The 16,101-nt window shown below is 40.1% G+C and overlaps 3 protein-coding genes across 5 annotated transcripts; 1 reads left to right on the forward strand and 2 right to left on the reverse strand.

The window, feature by feature from the left end:
• Window positions 1–273: 273 nt before the first annotated feature.
• ubtd1a (ubiquitin domain containing 1a) lies at window positions 274–6,983 on the reverse strand. Of its 2 annotated transcripts, XM_088305293.1 has the most exons (5): window positions 6,656–6,983; window positions 6,198–6,284; window positions 2,342–2,569; window positions 1,272–1,457; window positions 274–1,197 (listed from the first exon to the last, which is right to left on the reverse strand). In XM_088305293.1, the coding sequence occupies exons 1-5, from the start codon at window positions 6,705–6,707 to the stop codon at window positions 983–985; spliced, it is 768 nt and encodes a 255-aa protein (XP_088161419.1). In that variant the 5' UTR covers window positions 6,708–6,983; the 3' UTR covers window positions 274–982. The 2 variants fall into 2 exon arrangements, with proteins under 2 accessions (XP_088161419.1, XP_088161420.1); XM_088305294.1 differs by lacking the exons at window positions 6,198–6,284; window positions 6,656–6,983 and adding an exon at window positions 4,039–4,346.
• A 997-nt stretch (window positions 6,984–7,980) lies between these two features.
• zdhhc16a (zDHHC palmitoyltransferase 16a) lies at window positions 7,981–13,370 on the reverse strand. Of its 2 annotated transcripts, XM_088305140.1 has the most exons (11): window positions 13,196–13,370; window positions 11,098–11,361; window positions 10,680–10,874; window positions 10,512–10,600; window positions 10,328–10,356; window positions 10,113–10,246; window positions 9,874–9,957; window positions 9,672–9,757; window positions 9,233–9,356; window positions 9,056–9,126; window positions 7,981–8,968 (listed from the first exon to the last, which is right to left on the reverse strand). In XM_088305140.1, the coding sequence occupies exons 1-11, from the start codon at window positions 13,226–13,228 to the stop codon at window positions 8,866–8,868; spliced, it is 1,212 nt and encodes a 403-aa protein (XP_088161266.1). In that variant the 5' UTR covers window positions 13,229–13,370; the 3' UTR covers window positions 7,981–8,865. The 2 variants fall into 2 exon arrangements, with proteins under 2 accessions (XP_088161266.1, XP_088161267.1); XM_088305141.1 differs by lacking the exon at window positions 9,874–9,957 and having other exon boundaries at window positions 13,196–13,369.
• Window positions 13,371–13,417: 47 nt separating this feature from the next.
• Window positions 13,418–15,973, forward strand: mettl18 (methyltransferase 18, RPL3 N3-histidine). Its single transcript, XM_088305142.1, has 2 exons — window positions 13,418–13,807; window positions 14,856–15,973. Exons 1-2 carry the CDS (start codon window positions 13,706–13,708, stop codon window positions 15,732–15,734), a joined length of 981 nt encoding a protein of 326 aa, XP_088161268.1. The 5' UTR covers window positions 13,418–13,705; the 3' UTR covers window positions 15,735–15,973.
• The last annotated feature ends 128 nt before the right edge of the window (window positions 15,974–16,101 follow it).

Genomic DNA, 16,101 nt, shown 5'->3' on the forward strand with positions numbered 1-16,101 from the left:
CTGTGTATCCTGGAGTTCTACGCTCAATTTGGAAAATCAGAACGGAACACGTTTTATTTCACATTTCTTCATGATCTTAACTCTGTCTAAAAACCATCGTGGATTAATATAAATGTGCAATTCCAATCAAACAATCGTAAAATAGTTTAATATTCCACGGATTTTGTTCCATGTAAGTTAAATTTAAAAATGTATTTATCTACAAAGCATGTAATTTACATTTTTTAAAAGGTGTTGACTGATTCTGAGTTACAGTATAAAGAGAACTAATCATTTAAGATGGAATTCATGTCTTTATTCGAAATAGAGACAAGAAATGACAATGACTGAGCACAAAGTCAATTGACCAAACAACACACAAAGATGTCAATATTTACATTTATCTTCCCTGTCTCCCAGTTATCCTCTCAAAGTACACAGGAAAAAAAATAAGTTAATAGATTTTCTATTTTTGGATGCCGGAGCAAACATTATTGAGTTTGCCTCCGAGTACAAAGACAAACACACAAGAGAAAGAGGGCTGTCATCAACGGAGGTGAAAGTCAAAAAGGTTCACTGAAGATAAAAACAGGGATGTGCATTTTGGGATTCTAGTTTTTATCTAACACAAGGCTGGGAAACCTCTGACCTGTTCAGTTTTTGTAAAATCCTGAAGGGCCGTACTAAACGGATGAAAACCAGAGTAGAATGCGACCACGTTTATGTTCGAGTATTAGTGGGTAGAAATGCTCTCAGTTTTTGTTTACAGAATGGCTCACAGGCCGAAGTTCGCCGGCCCCTGCTCTAAAGTGTTTCAGTGCTTATTTTTAGTATTTTTTGGAAAAAAGAGGGAGAACAAATACAAAAAGGAACATTATAAAAGCAATACTCTTATAGAAAATTGTACAGAAAATTCCAGTGCATGAACCTTCCAAGCCCATTTTCGCTCCTTCGCTCTCTTGCTTTCTGCCCGTTTTATATGTTTTCAATTATTGCATTCCTCTCAGTTGGCCATAAGTGGAGGGTTCATGTTGACGATGACTTGGACAACAAAGTCTTTTTGGATTTTGGCATCCTGCAGACGAGTCTTGTCTGTGAGGAGTTTCCCAGAGAAGAACCACCTCTGGCGGGACACGTCGATGGCCTCCTGATCCTCCAGCTGCTTCTTCAGCTCAGCGATGGAGTCGGCCAAGCTGGCAGTCAGACGCACATCTTCGCCTAAAAAAAAAAAAAAAAAGTGAAGGAGCAACTTGCTTTTTAACCATCTTGTTTCCTCTTCTTTCTTTTCTTACCTGAGGACAGTCGCACACGCAGTTGGAACTCTTGCCTGCAGGGAGGAGGCTGCACTTGCTTTTGTGTGGATTCACTGACTTTGCTCTCGCTGCATGTTTCATTGATGAGGTTGACCGGCGGTACTAAAGTGTACGCTGGGAGCTGGTAACGGTTGCCCAGCTCGTCGTAACTCTCCGTGAGAGAGCCTGCACAGTTATAAAATCCATTCAAGTGAAACATACAAATCTTCACTCATTATTTTTTTTATATGCATTAACTATACACACAGAAATGGCATCAACTATTTCCAGTGGGAAAATCAGACAGCAAAGCACTTTATACCATGGGGTGTCAAACATGCGGGTCGCGGGCCGGATTGGGCCCACAAACAGGTTTAATCTGGCCTGCGGGAACATTTGAAAATGCGAGAAAATGAATTGATTCAACCACATATTTTGATTGGGACTTTTCCCTACCGCTGGATATTTGAGCTTCATTGTATTTATTTATTGATGGATAGTTAGTTCATATTATTCTGTTCTATACATAAAAAAAAAAAATCTAAGTTTGCGAAGGGCTACTGAAATGCCCGAATCCGTGCTAATTAAAATGTCGTGCTAATTAAAATGTGGTGATTGTTTATTTAAAAAATCTATTTTCACAAATCGGCATCAGAGTCTGAAATTTATTTTTGGGATGTCTGAGGGAAATTTGTAGTGTTACTGTGACTTGGTGCAAGGAAGTAGACCAGCAGTAGGCTAGATTACAATTAAAAAAATATTTTTATAGATTATAGGCCTTATAGATTTTTCTGTGTAGATGAATACGCTCTTGACATGCCAGTGTTTTTTTTTTTCCATGTCTCTGTGTGCACCAATCCAGTGGCAGTGGTCACGCAGGACTATTATGTAATAACTATTAGTGGCGTAATCTCTAAACAAGTGATACGCGGCCATCTGCAAACTGCCCTCTGACATTTTCAGAATTATGACAAGCGACTTATGCGCGTGTGCTCAAAAACGTAAACACTTTGCATTCCCGGGTGAGATCAGGCGAGCGTGCGTGGGTGTGCGTGTGTGTGCGCGCGTACCGTGAGGCAAAGTGATGCAGGCTCCATCCACGATGGCCTGCGCCAGCTCCAGGTCATTGCACTCAGCGGCCAGCGCTGCCGCTCGAAGCGCGTCCCAGATCTCTTTGCGACCATCGAAAGCCGGAGCCGTGTCCCAAAACTCATCCCGCTTGCTCCTGAGCTGCCCCTCGGTCATCGGGTATTCGCTCTTCCACTTGGGACGCTCCTTCTTGAGAGGCTCGTTACGTCCTGAAGGCAAATGTAAGACTCGCTCAATGAGTAAAAGTGAATTCATTATGGCAAATAAAGAAATGAAAATCTTACAGTAATATTTTTTTCAATTAGTAATTCTTTTTTCAAACGTAAAATTAAATATACAAAAGTAAATAAAAAAAAAGAAAGGCCCTTAAATTTGACTGTCAATATTATATTACAAACATGTCCATTTACTGTAATGCTAGAAAGTACAAACCAAGATAAGATATTTAAATGAGTAAATATGTAGAAAATAATGTATATTATAATTAACATTGTTCAGCACCTTGCTAGTTGTGTAAAACCAAAATATGAATACCCCTAACTTTTTGTCAGCAGTGCAGTACAATTAGGTAAGTGAAACATGTCCACTTGAACCCAATAAAATAAACAGGATAATCTCATTATTTTATAAATGATTTTTTATTTCATCCATAGTAATCTTGTTCCGAACTAGAAACGATCATCCGCAGTTTTGTTTCCTCACGTCTTGACGACTGTAATTCTCTCTTCGTCCGTCTCAACAAAACTTCACTTGAGTATACTCATTCTGGTATCGCTTTTAAAGAAAAAAAAGGATGCACATCCCAAAAAAGTGAATTTACCTGGCACGGTGATCAGGGTTATAATTAAAGTGACTCATTCTCGTGAGTGTAGATTAGTGGAGTGAGCGGTACCACACACGCATGCGAGCCACAAACGGGTGGATGGCGCTGGATTAGAGGCGGTAATCAGGTGCCACATAACAGGATTTCGCTCTCGGTTGCTATCTTCAAAGGGCGTTGGCCGGCCAGAGGAGCGTGCCTTGGCCAATGACAGTCGCCATCAGCACATGTGCCGCCTGAGCTCAAATGATGCGTTACGATATCGTCTTGTTATTCCTACGCAAGGTTTATTTGATTATGTTTGCAGCATGACAATTTCCCCCCAAAAATATATCAACATTCAAATGATTACATTGCGATTCATATTTTTTTTATTCTATTTTTGTTTGTCAAACTGCGAAAGAGAAGCCAATAAAGTGGAATCATTTGACATTTTCTGTCATTTTTCAATAAATAGTATTGATCTTAAATTCATATAAAATACACAAAGTGCCTCAAATAATTTGTACACTTTTGTGCTAATCACAGGTTGGGCTTTTTAGGGGAGATTTTCACGATTCTGATTATACTCTCAAAAAAGGTTTTCACATGCTACATCCACAAAACCGATACAAATAAAATCATTCAAGTACAAATTAAATCGTACAATTTATCTATATAAATACGAGGGAGAATACGTGTGAGAAGACGTTTGCCGTCGTCACAACAACAAACAATAGACTGTCGAGAAAAGTGTCCAATTTACTTTGAATGAATAATGAAGAACAGAGTAATTATATCAACGCAAAACGTCGCTGCTAACAAACAAATCAAATTTCATCGATCCATCTATCCGTCAATCAATCCATCTCCACTTACTTTTTAGCAGAATCCTTAAAGGTGGATTTGGAGAGTGATAATAGTTGAACTCCCTCGAGTTGGGGACTCCCATAGCCGATTTGGGATTGGTTGAGAGTGCGGCTACACCCACAGTCGTGTCGGTCAAAAGCGCAGCAAGTCTGGTTTAGTCGATCATCGGTACCACCGCCTCACTCAAGTGCTTGGAAATAAACCCCCACCCGCCTCCACTTGTACGTGTTCTAATAACCAACCAGATATATCCTGCGCCCGCTTTTCATGGAACAAGAGTTCAAGCTGGGGAGAGTAAGTCCAGCGTCCTGGTTGTTCTGAAGGTTGCATCTCTGCACACAAGGCCTAATCCTATCACTTCTATTTGGAGGAGGGATAAAAATGCCCAACGCTTGCATGCCAAACCTATTAGCAGACAATAAAAGAGCATCAGATATTCCATAGACCAAGATTGTGTGAAGTGTCAAACGCTAACTTGTAGAAACATTGACGTCATGTTTATGGAATACTGAAAAAAATTTGTGATGTTAAGTAAGGCGTTCTGGTGAGGCGCCATCTTCAGCACGATGTATTATGAATGACAGAGTCGTGCGTGAAGACACTTTGGGGATTTTGGAGTGGAAACACACGACCCAGATTTGAGGCCCGAAACACGTTTAATGTTGTTTTAGATTAGTGCTATTGAAAAAAAAAAAAATAATGGGGAAAAAAAACATCGTATATTTAAGGGAGGTGTTTATTTTTCCAATGGATGAAATCAACAATTATAAAAAAATAAATAAATTCTAAAAGAACAAACTGGACTGTCTTGCTACTTGCTCTTTGCTACTACATGAATTTGTGAAGAATTAAGAATTTTCTGTGTATTGCTTACGTACCATATTTGAGAGTTACCTCATTTCATTGCCATCTGCATAATATAGATTATATCTCCCTTATGATGCCTGCCAGCACGGTCGCTTCAGAGTATCCTAATCTCCCTTCAGACACAACGAGTAGTAATCTACTCGAACGCAGCAGACCAATAATATGATGCCAAGACTACAAGAGGATTAAACCACCTTCTATACCAGGGCGGGACAATTTATGGCTTCTGGGTGATTGACAGCCCAGAAGAGTCGCTGATCCAGGCCCGCAGTGCAATTCTGAAACTAAATAAAAGCTCAGAGGATATTATTGAAAAGTCCCTTTGCTGGTTTATTAAAGCATTTCCTAGGCATATTTACTATTAATTTCATTGATATATTTGATTAAATTGTTGTATTGCACTGGCGAGGGCAGTTCTCCAATCTCGTTGTACACTGAGTACAATGTCAATAAATGGCATTCTGATTCTGATTCTGAAATGGTTACCATGAAGGAAAAAGTGTAAATTTGGGAAGATTCTCCTATTTCCTAAATTAGACAAAGTCCTTTAACTCCTTTCCAAGTCGAAGCATCTCAACGAGTTTGCATCCTCCGTAGCTAACACTGACCGTGACGCGACTGCCACTGGCAAGAGTGTCCGCGGCCTTTGATGTTGCCAATGATGCGCATTTGGTGTCATCAAAAAGGTTTAAAGTGAAGTTCAGTAGCTTTATTTTTTTTTTTTTTATGTATTTGTTCTCTTTACTTCTTCTCCTCCACTCACTTCATTTTGCTCACAATGTGCCAACAAGGTTGTTTTCCTGAATCAAGTCTGCGAGTACATAATAAGAAGATGGAATAGTCTATGGCATGAGAAGGGATGAGGCGAGCCGATCGTGATTCATGAAAGCATTTTGAGCTGCTTTCAAAAATTAACATTTATACAAGAATAGCTTTAAAACAAAGAAAGCACTGTGTTTGGGGACTCCGGGAAATTTTGAGGCCTCGGGTCTGTTTGCCTAATGGGGACATGTTATTTGGTTAGGGTCAGGTGAGCTGGAGCCAATTATACTTGACCTTGAGCCACCAGTGAGGTACACTCGATTGGTCTCAAGCCAATGAAAATGGAAACAAACACCCATTCACACTTGGCGGAAATTTAAAATCTTCAGTGAAATCGACAAGCATGTTTTGGGGTTTGGTAAAGTGGGAGGCCTGAACCAAGATTCAAACCCACAATATCAGCACTGTGAAGCAGGCGTGCAAACCACATTTCTACCCGATGCCACTCCAAACACTTGGCAGCAAATATAGTTGCTTACCTCCACGTTTTTTGCTCCTGGTCAAGCTGCGGACACTCCCTTGGCCATCGCTTCTGCTCCTCCCCACGCAGCCCCCCATCACGGTACCTGCAGATGTACGTACACGAAATCACGTCCACATGGCTTTCAATTACAAAAAAAGGGTGTTAAATACGATGTGCGTTGAGTCTTCGTAGTTTCATAAAACATCACGTGAAGGAATTGTAAGAGCTCAGCATGTTTCTGCTCGGTCTGCCATGTTTACGTCACGTGTACTGCCAGCTGACCTAAGCACGCGCCCGGTGCACGCGCCACTATCTAATCATATTTCGCACGATTGTAATCAGACTTTTGTTTAACATTACATAGTATATACCAAAATGTATCTTGTAAAAAATACACATTGTTAATTCGTGAATTTACGATTGTTTCTTGTTATTTTTTTTTCGGTAAAGTTCCTCTTCTTTCTAATTACGCACCTGAAATCCAGTCTGCTAAATGATGCATTCGTCGGCAGTTAGCTTGCCACATCCGAGCTCCAAGTTTTCTCAAGAGACCACGAAAATGTTAAAAAAAAAAAAAAAAAAAAAACGTCAGGTTGCTACAGAAGCCTTCGAAGAACCATAGATTACGTGTGCAAATGCGAAAACAACGAACAAGAAAATAAAATGCAAAAATAAATAAATAAATAAATAAAAATTAAATTAATTCGCAACTGAATCCTGTAGAACAGAATAGAACTAAAAGACTACAAGAGGTTTGCGTCGACAGAGAACAAAGCCCGATCAGCGTTCGCGCATGCGCTATCCAGACTATTTCTTTATACGCTGTGAAGTTCGCTGAAGTCAAAGCCGCACGCTTTTCAAAATAAAAACGTAAATTGCTGACTAAAGGTACGGTGTCCAGGTATCAGATACAAACGTAGCATCGATAAGGTGGATATTCTAAGTAATCATATAGACTACTTTACATAGTAAAACAGTGCGTATAAATTAAACTAGTAATGTATTTATACTGTACGAAGAAACCGGAAGTCTTATTTTTAAGTGTTTGTCAAGTGAGATTGCGTCGTATTCATGGATTTCTACACCAAATTTCGACCACGCAATTTGATGTGCACACTTTCTATGGCTGAGTCTCCAAGTAGTTATTTTCATTTTGTTTAGAATATTTATTACACCAAAAATGTTTATTATTACAATAAGGCGAGTATTGTATGGGTGAATTCAACAGATACTGGTTAGAACTACTGAAATTGCACTTATTTGCTTAGGATTATTAGTGATATTTTCGGTGGAGGAAATAATGCATTATGTTACAGAATGTTTAAAATGTTTATTATAAAAGTAACTGATTCATATATATTTACAACGCGCGCGCGTGTGTGTGTGGGTTTTTTTTTTTTTTAACATTTTTGTCCTATCACAGTCTTGTAAATTTATTTTAATATTACAGTTTGCAAAAGTGGTTCATTCAGAATCCAATTTAAGACAACATATTTGCATACAGTGACAAAATTGGTTGCAACATATTGATTACAGTATATCACTACCGCCATGATTTCTTTCTAATACCATGGGCTCAAATAAACATCGAATCAGGGATCGGTTTGACTTAATCCCACTCCACTGACATTGCATCATGTGGGCCTGCGCATGTGTGGTTTGTCTGCCCCAACAACGCTCTGATGTAACAGATGAGATGAGACCCTAAAATGAAATCAAATGCAGTTAGATTGTTTAGTATAGGCAGGGTTCCAATGTTATGAATAAAGTGAATCTGGGAAGAAAATGAGCCCAATGTGTAGTTTTTTTTTGACAAGATTTATTAATTCAACAGATAAAAAAACATACAGATAAATAACAGTGTTTTATTGGGGCGTTTAACTGGCTCATCAAGTGTTAGCTCTGGTGGAATATGAGCAGTTAAAGACCTTAAACTTTTCACTTCAATTCAATCAAAGCGAATGATAGGGGCGAAAAAAATCATACTCTGTGAGATTCCACAGTGTTTTTGAGGTATTGGAGGTTGTTATGATCCAATTTTCTTTCCTTCCATCAGGATCCATCTTGAAGCCAGCCTTAAAGTGGGGTACACACATACTGATAATCAAGCTGAATTTGAACATTTTGTGCGTTATGAGTGATTTTTCCTCCCCGACCTGCTCAGAAAACAATCAAAGCTTACTTTTGTAAATCTTAAATTACATTTTCTGACTCGTGTCAAAAGTGCGAACGGCCGCGCCACTGTCATTGTGGCATGAAATGTGATTAGTAAGCAACCTGAAGCTTGCGTCGTTGCAGAAAACAAACTGGGTGAGTTGAGTGTTGTGAATAACGTGACTTACGAGTCATTCAACACAAAAGAATTACGACGTGAAGAGTCTGCCGCTGCAAACAGTTATCGGAGAGGGTAATAGGTTTCTCCTTTGTTTTTTGTTTTTTTTTTCATCAAAATGGTTGCTTTGGGACCTCTCAAAGGACAATATTGGTACCACACAGACACCTGGATTGGGAGAGGGAAACTCCTGATTTTTTATCCTTACACATGTAACAAGTATAAAAGCAATAAAAACACAAGGGCCATTTTCTTTCCACGCCACGTGCGGTGTTTCATTTGGGAAATCGGTTACAATGTTAAAAAAATGTGCGTGTGTACCCCACTTAATGCAAGGCGGCAGCTTGACAGCTTAAACTGGTATTGGCTCTTTTTTGACAGGGAAGCTGTCCCACGTGAGCCCATCGCCAAATGGTGAGTGAGCAGAGGGCAGCAGGACACGTGTGAGCCAGTGACTGCAAAGTGACAAGTAAACAAAGGTTAGAACTGACGGTCACAAAAAAAAAAAAAATAAAATAAAAATCTGAAAAAAAAAAAGACACCTTCTCTTCTCCACCCCAAGGAAGACTTTCCAGTTATGCAGCTTGCCGTAGTTGAATGGGTTTTTGTACACCTGACACACAAGGGTGAAGAGATAAGTTGACACACTAATTGAAAAGAAAAACAACCCTTGATCCTCGCGAGGAATTATCACGAGACCAATTATTTAAAAGACCCACCTGTCCCATTTTCTCCATTCGACTTTTTTCTTTGGAATTGGTGTGCCTCTCTATGCTGGTTTCACCTCGCGATATGAGAAGTGCATGCCACGTGGTCAGCGCTCCCAAGACCACCGCCACTGTGCTGAAATGATGCAACAGCCGCTTTCAAACCTAGCGTTCTGTGTGATCTTGTGGCATCACCGGAACGTGTTTAAAATGTGGGCCATAGATTTCACCGCCCTGATTTCGATGCATCAAAAAATTCTGAAATGCTTTTTTTGGGGGGCTGTGACACTAATCCCAATTCTTTCCAGGGCACATATAGAGACGGATACCCGCCAAGCTACCGTCGCTGAGTGGGAACTGAATTCATGCTGCCGACATCGAAGTCAGGCGAAAGTACCACGAAGACGTCAGTGATGCTACTTTAATACTTGTATCATTCAAAATATTTTACCTGGTAAGCACCCACATGTAGATGATTCCCTTATCCATGATTTTTTCCTTGAAAGAGTATGGAGGCGCAGGTGTCACATAGTCAGGCTTTAAAAAAAAAAAGAAAAATGAAAATCAGAAAAGAAAAAAAAAAACAAACAACAGAATAATCAAACAAACACAAACAGAAACACTTCTTATGACTGGGTACGATTAGTTAATACCTGTCCTGAGGGGAGAAGCCCAATTAAAGGTCCCATCCCTGTTACAGGAACACCTGATTTTTCCATTTCCGAATGCTTAAAACGCTAAAGCAGCGGCCCAAGAACACCGAGCCCAGCATTAAAAGACGCCGAAAGGGAGAAAGGCAGCAACAACACAAAAGCATTACGGGACATGATCACAAGCTGCAAGCGGTTTATGAAGAAGGTGAAATGACGCATCATGGCTGCCCGCCACTCACCTCAAGGGCATTGTACGCAGCCAGGAAACGGATTCGGCCGCTCAAGCTGCAGTAAACGCAGCCCAACGTCATGAAGACGCAGAAGGAAAAAAAGTAACGGTGGTTCAAATGGCCGACGCAATTATTTAACCAGGCTGATCGGAAGACATTAAGGATGAAAAGAGAACACTTTGTGTCACTGTGAGAGTTTGCACGCTGGACGTGAGAAAGGATACGACAGTGATGGTCCATTTTGAGAATGCACCTGCACAAGAAAAAAAAAAAAAAAAAGAATGTCGCCGTCAATTATTTCCATGCTAAAAATAGAACAAATTTACAAGCGCTTTGAGCACCATAGGTAGAAAAGTGCTATGCAAGTGACAACCCATTTGTATTTGGATCTTTTGTAGGACAACTCACCTGTTGCAGATACCACAGTGATGCGCTCTCGCTGGTTTGGGAATGACACATTTTTTGCAGACAGATACAAAGGGAACATCATTTTTTTCCTGAAAAAAATCCAAGATATTCAGAAATCATTGATTGAGCATCATGACGAGCAACTTGCGTCCGAAATGTCCGTCTTACGGAAGGAGGGTATCCTGGGGCCGTCTTGACAGCCTTGTAGTAATGAAAGACAATCATGACGAGGTTCCAGTGGCCGTAAGAAAGGTGCCAAACAAGCCATCCGGTCGGATATGTCCGGAGTGCATTCGGCAATAGGACGACGTAAGCGACCAGCAAGATGGAGGTGGTCAGTACCACCACCATCCACACAAACACCTTCAGAGCAAAAACAAAAGCAACCTTTAGGCCGAGAAAATCTGAATATTGTACGAGAAATGCTGAGTTCTCAATCACGGTAGCAAAAGGCATATCGTTTACTTTTGAAAGTCAATGCCAAATGTACCAAATGATTCAATTAAAATACTTAAAGTACTTCCAATAAAAGTTTCATATTTTTCAAGTGTATTTGTTGGCTATAATTATATGGGCATGCACTCACCAAGCCAAACCAACGTGTCAAATAATCCACGGTCCATAACAACGGCTCAAACACGCAGTCAAAAACCACGTCTGAATCTGTGAGGGAATTATAAAAAAGTGATTGCAGAAGAAGTTTCAAGTAGGCCTGCGTTTTGGACCTGCACGGAGGCAGCCGGCAATCTTGTCTCCTGGGACGCAGCCGCAATAGCATGCAGCGCAGCAGGTGCACGAGAGAGCCCGGACACCACCACAACCGCATCCTACGCTTGCAACAGCCAATCACCTGCATGGAAGAAACACCCAAAAATACGGTGGACGTGATTTAGGAGATTTAGTGCTGCTACTGGTTTCATTCTTTTTGATTATGTACCAATTCCTGGTAGTGTACATAGAGACATTTTAAAACAAGGACTGAGAGATAATCCATTGATAAACTGAAGTCAATGTACCGGGATGATTTTTTTTAAGTCGAGTTCTTTTCATGACCTCTGTCCTTGCAGCAAAAGCCCCGGTGACATGAACTACTTATACCAGTGCTTTTCAATTATTTTCTGTTCCGAATAAAAAAAAAAAATTGAATATCGGTTCTTGTTATTGTTGTGTGTACCGTGAAACGGAAGCTTGTTGACTGAAACCACAGTTTGCACGCTAAAGTTAAAAGAAAACGTTTTATGACACCAGCAGATTTCACGGGTTGTGTTTGAGTTCCACTGCACAGAACGTGACAACTTTGAGACCAGTTGAAAAGTGTCTTAAATAAACTGCCGCACAGACACGAGTGTTAAAGCCACTGACATGAAGTAGATTTTCAAGACAACTTTGGCTAATCTCCTTAAACCCTAAGAAGCATCTTTAAAATACTTTGAATATACTTCTGAAATTGCACTTAAAACAACAAACGAAAGACGAAACCATGTTCTTACCACTGACTGATCATAAACGCCAGGCTAAATTAGTCTCTTGATGAAGCACAGATAGATTTTACACGTTCATTTTTTTCAGTTTTAATGATTGGTATTTTGTAAAAGTGTGCCGATACAACCTATTTACTTTCAATACGATACTGATATATCAGCTTAGAGTATTATTTGATAGAGGTATTGATATGATACAATATCAGCAGGCAGGATACATGCTTGTATTAATTTATTAGTTTGAAATATTAGACGGGACTTGATCAAGTCATACTAATCAAACAAAACAATAATCAGCAAGAGTAGGTGTGACAAAATATGACCCATTTATTCCAAACATTTGGTTTACAAAAATTCAACCTTGAACATGAGAACGTACTGCACTTGAATAAAATGAATGCAAAATAAATCAAAAGCTGCTGCTGGATAGAAGAGCGGGAGTGGGGTTTGGAATGGACTGCTTGTGTATGAAAGCTAATATCGGTGATTTTAGATCTCGACCAAAATAATCAGATACTGCTTTTTTTTCTGATATAGGACTGATATTCGACATCAATATAGGATCGGGAAACATCTAGTATTTTGGCTCAACTCTTGTTTAATTATTACGTGGCATGACATACTCGGTGCGGACAGAGACTCCCTCTAGTGGCATGTGAAAGCATCACTAAATTAAATTGTCAAACAGTGCAGTTTGTAATTTACTACAGTACACTTGTTAAGTACAGTTAATTTGTATATATGTTTAGCACACAATATTTGCAGTATTTGTTTTCTATTTGTCATTATTTTCGCTAAAGAAAATAAGTGAAATGGTTAAATGAAGTGTGGCTGTGGTAGAGAGAGGTGATTAAAGACCTAATCATGTTGAACTGCATTCCAGCGAGGGTGGAGTCGGAGGCTTTGTGATTTTCTGTGCCAAATTGTCTACAAGGAGAGCTGATTTTCTTGATAAAATACACTAGTAGCCTAGTCGTAGAGTTGGACAGTTAGACATTGACAACTGGAAGCAGTTAGGTTTGCACGTGTCCCATAAAGCCAATGTATATTGAAGACATTAACTGTGAGCATTTTGTATTAAACGGAAAGCACCAAAATGCCCTTCGATCTGGCCTCTTGTTTATGTCATTCCCGTGTTGACAAATAAATAGATGCGCATCCTAAGTCTCGCGAGCGACACGTTTTTGTGGAGGGGGTACTCACTTTTTTATGAATGAAAAACCTCTTGAAATACATTATCCAATCGACATTTTGAAAAGGGCGACCACATCGGGATTATTGACAGTTAGAAAAAAGGCGATGAATTGCCGGATAAAGACAGCTCGTGTGACAGTTCAGCTCGAGCTTGAGCTCGTGAGTTGGTGCGCATGCGTAAAACTGTGGCGCAAAGCATCATGGTCAATAGAGTCCGGATATACTGTCTTGGTGACATTCTTGCTGCACGGTCAGCACTGATGTGCGTCTAAAACTTTAAGAAAATACGACTAAAGTGTTATACACAAATCCTAATGTCTTATGTTCTAATTTAACGGATGAGAAATCGAGATTTATCGCTTTAACCTCATGGAATTCTGGGAAGTGAAGTGCCGCCACTCGTATTCGCGCAGCAAGGCATGCGTAGTTGTGCACTGCAGCTAGCTAGGAACGTGCGTAGTGGCTACCAACCAGCCAGCTTTATAAACGAGCTTAACTTTTTTCCGTTGCGAGTCAGAAATGTCGTTTTGTTTTAATTTTGACGTAAGTGCAACGACAGACACGGACCACGTGCAGGGAAATGCATCGTTGACCGACAAGATTGACTTTGTTGCGAAACCTGTAAGTAGAGACAAAAGCTATTTTCTAAAAGTTCATTTGATTGACTGGCACCATTTATAATAACAAAAGTGTGATTCCATAATGAATATTTGGGTTATTATTACAACTATGAAATCCGGGGTAGTGCTTGCAATGTCCTTCTTTAGTTAAAAGGTGACTGTGGTGGTAGGCAAATCGTAAATACTGTCCTATCTTGTTCCTGACTTGTTAACTAAATCCAACCTAAAAGATCATTTTGAGATCAACAAATTACACTTTCATCCACTAGAAGGCGCCCACGCACACGGTCAACCTGCAAAATACTCTCCTCCAATATGTCAGTAATGACTTGTAGGAATTATCAAATAGGTAAATGGTTGAAAGGAAGTGAATTGTTCACTGTTATGGCTGACATGCACTCTTCGGAAGGAATCAAAGTCATGAGGGATTTATTTTTATAAATAAAAAATCCCAATTTGTCCTGACTGGTTGACAAATCATCAACACATGACGTGCTAACCTTGCTCTTGTCATTCGTTCAATCACATGAATGATTTGTAATGGTGTTGAAAATCATAATAGGTAGACTCATCCATTTATCCATTTCTGTAGAACTTATCATTTGGGTTGTGGGTGAGCTGGACACTGAACCAGTTGACTTAGAGCAAGGAATTTATTGGTGGAGTGAAAATAACTTCCGAAGGAGTTTGCGAGGCATTAAAACAAGATAAAGGTTAATTTTCCATCATTGATTTGTATAAATATTATATATATATATATATATATATATATAGTGGTACGGTCTTCAATGAAGAGAAAAGTCAATCTAAAAATATATCATTTGTCAAAAAACTAAATGTATTCAAATTACGATGAAAAAAATGCGAATGAAATAGTGTCATTAGTTTTCAATCAATTGTGTGGAGGGAAGATGATTTCTTTGAGTTGTAATAATAAAGAAATGTTTTTGTTTCATTAATTTTGATGGATTGCTGCGAAAAAGAGACTTTCGTGTATCGAAACTAAATCATTGCATGTTCCTCATTACAATGCTTTCAATTTTTTTTAGGTAAATGAAAGTGATTGCCCTGCAGAGGCAGTAAAAGAGGCCAAAGAACACTTTCCACCCTCTGATCCTCAGCACTTACTTGATGATGCCATTTATGAAACCCTCACCATCGGCACTCTTCCTCCCCTGTACTTTCTCAACGAGACAGTTTTTGAGAGGACCGTCTACGAGAGGGAGGACACGGAGAACATTCTGTCCTGCACGGCCGAGCAGAGGTCTGACCTCATCTCGGGAGTATATGAGGGCGGACTGAAGGTGTGGGAGTGCACGTACGACCTCCTGGAGGTAATCGAGAAGGAAGGCGAGACGTTTGGCGGCAAGACTGTCTTGGATCTCGGCTGTGGCGCCGGGCTCCTGGGAATTTTGTCTCTGAAGAGAAGAGCCAGGGAAGTCCACTTCCAGGACTACAACAGTACAGTCCTTGAGCAGCTCACTATGTCTAATGTCATTCTCAATTGCCAAGATGATGACAGTGATGATGATGACGGTAAGGGAACAACCGACAAAGAAGAAGAATGTAAGATAAAACTAAAACATGACACAAGGTGCCGGTTCTTCTCGGGTGACTGGCGCACCTTTCTTATGTTGGCCTCACGTCAGGACCCTCCAATAAAATACGACCTGATCCTGACTTCAGAGACAATCTATAACACCACTTATTACCCTGCGCTACACGACACCTTCCACAAACTTTTGGCACCGCACGGGCTCGTCTATGTGGCCACCAAGTCCCACTACTTTGGCGTGGGTGGTGGTCTGCACCTGTTTGAGACTTTTGTGGAAGAGAGGGGCGTTTTCACTGTGAATCACCTGTGGGATAGCAAAGATGGACTTCAGAGACATGTTGTTGTACTGCGTTTTAAAAAAGAATCAAACTAGCTCACAGCGGGCAATGTGCAAACAGGCCAACCCATACAAGGAGACTCATAAGAAAGGTGCCTAATGTGACAAAACTAAAAATAAATGAATAAAATGCCAATTACCATAGTACTTTGCTTTAATTTGATTTTTGATTCAAATATTTAAAATACACACAGTACTTTAAAGTTTGGTGTCAGAATTTTTGCCTGGTGATTAAATTATTCAGAAACACAGTCTAGACTAGTGCTTCTCAAATAGTGGGTCGGGCCCCCCTGGGGGGGGGAAACTCGTGTGACCCTGAGGAACATGCTTTTTTTCCCCCCCGCCGTACTACATTAAAGTGTAATTGCACATCCACTCCAGTAGTTGGCAGTGGCGCTCTAAT

This window comes from Idiotropiscis lumnitzeri, chromosome 9 (assembly GCF_059441095.1).
Source record: "Idiotropiscis lumnitzeri isolate Australia: NSW breed Sydney's pygmy pipehorse chromosome 9, RoL_Ilum_1.0, whole genome shotgun sequence".
Lineage (NCBI taxonomy): Eukaryota > Metazoa > Chordata > Actinopteri > Syngnathiformes > Syngnathidae > Idiotropiscis > Idiotropiscis lumnitzeri.

Excerpts from the sequence above, each read along its gene's own strand:
- zdhhc16a (XM_088305140.1), bottom strand. The coding sequence starts at position 13,228 with ATGTATTTCAAGAGGTTTTTCATTCATAAAAAA. Across the intron at positions 10,875-11,097 it reads TGACACGTTGGTTTGGCTTG|GTGTTTGTGTGGATGGTGGT; the intron begins GTGAGTGCATGC and ends TTTGCTCTGAAG. Across the intron at positions 10,247-10,327 it reads CAAAATGGACCATCACTGTC|CCTGGTTAAATAATTGCGTC; the intron begins GTATCCTTTCTC and ends TCTTCCGATCAG.
- mettl18 (XM_088305142.1), top strand. The coding sequence starts at position 13,706 with ATGTCGTTTTGTTTTAATTTTGACGTAAGTGCAACGACAGACACGGAC. Across the intron at positions 13,808-14,855 it reads TTGACTTTGTTGCGAAACCT|GTAAATGAAAGTGATTGCCC; the intron begins GTAAGTAGAGAC and ends AATTTTTTTTAG.
- ubtd1a (XM_088305293.1), bottom strand. The coding sequence starts at position 6,707 with ATGTGGCAAGCTAACTGCCGACGAATGCATCATTTAGCAGACTGGATT. Across the intron at positions 2,570-6,197 it reads CAGGAGCAAAAAACGTGGAG|GACGTAACGAGCCTCTCAAG; the intron begins GTAAGCAACTAT and ends ATTTGCCTTCAG. Across the intron at positions 1,458-2,341 it reads CTGCATCACTTTGCCTCACG|GCTCTCTCACGGAGAGTTAC; the intron begins GTACGCGCGCAC and ends ATAACTGTGCAG.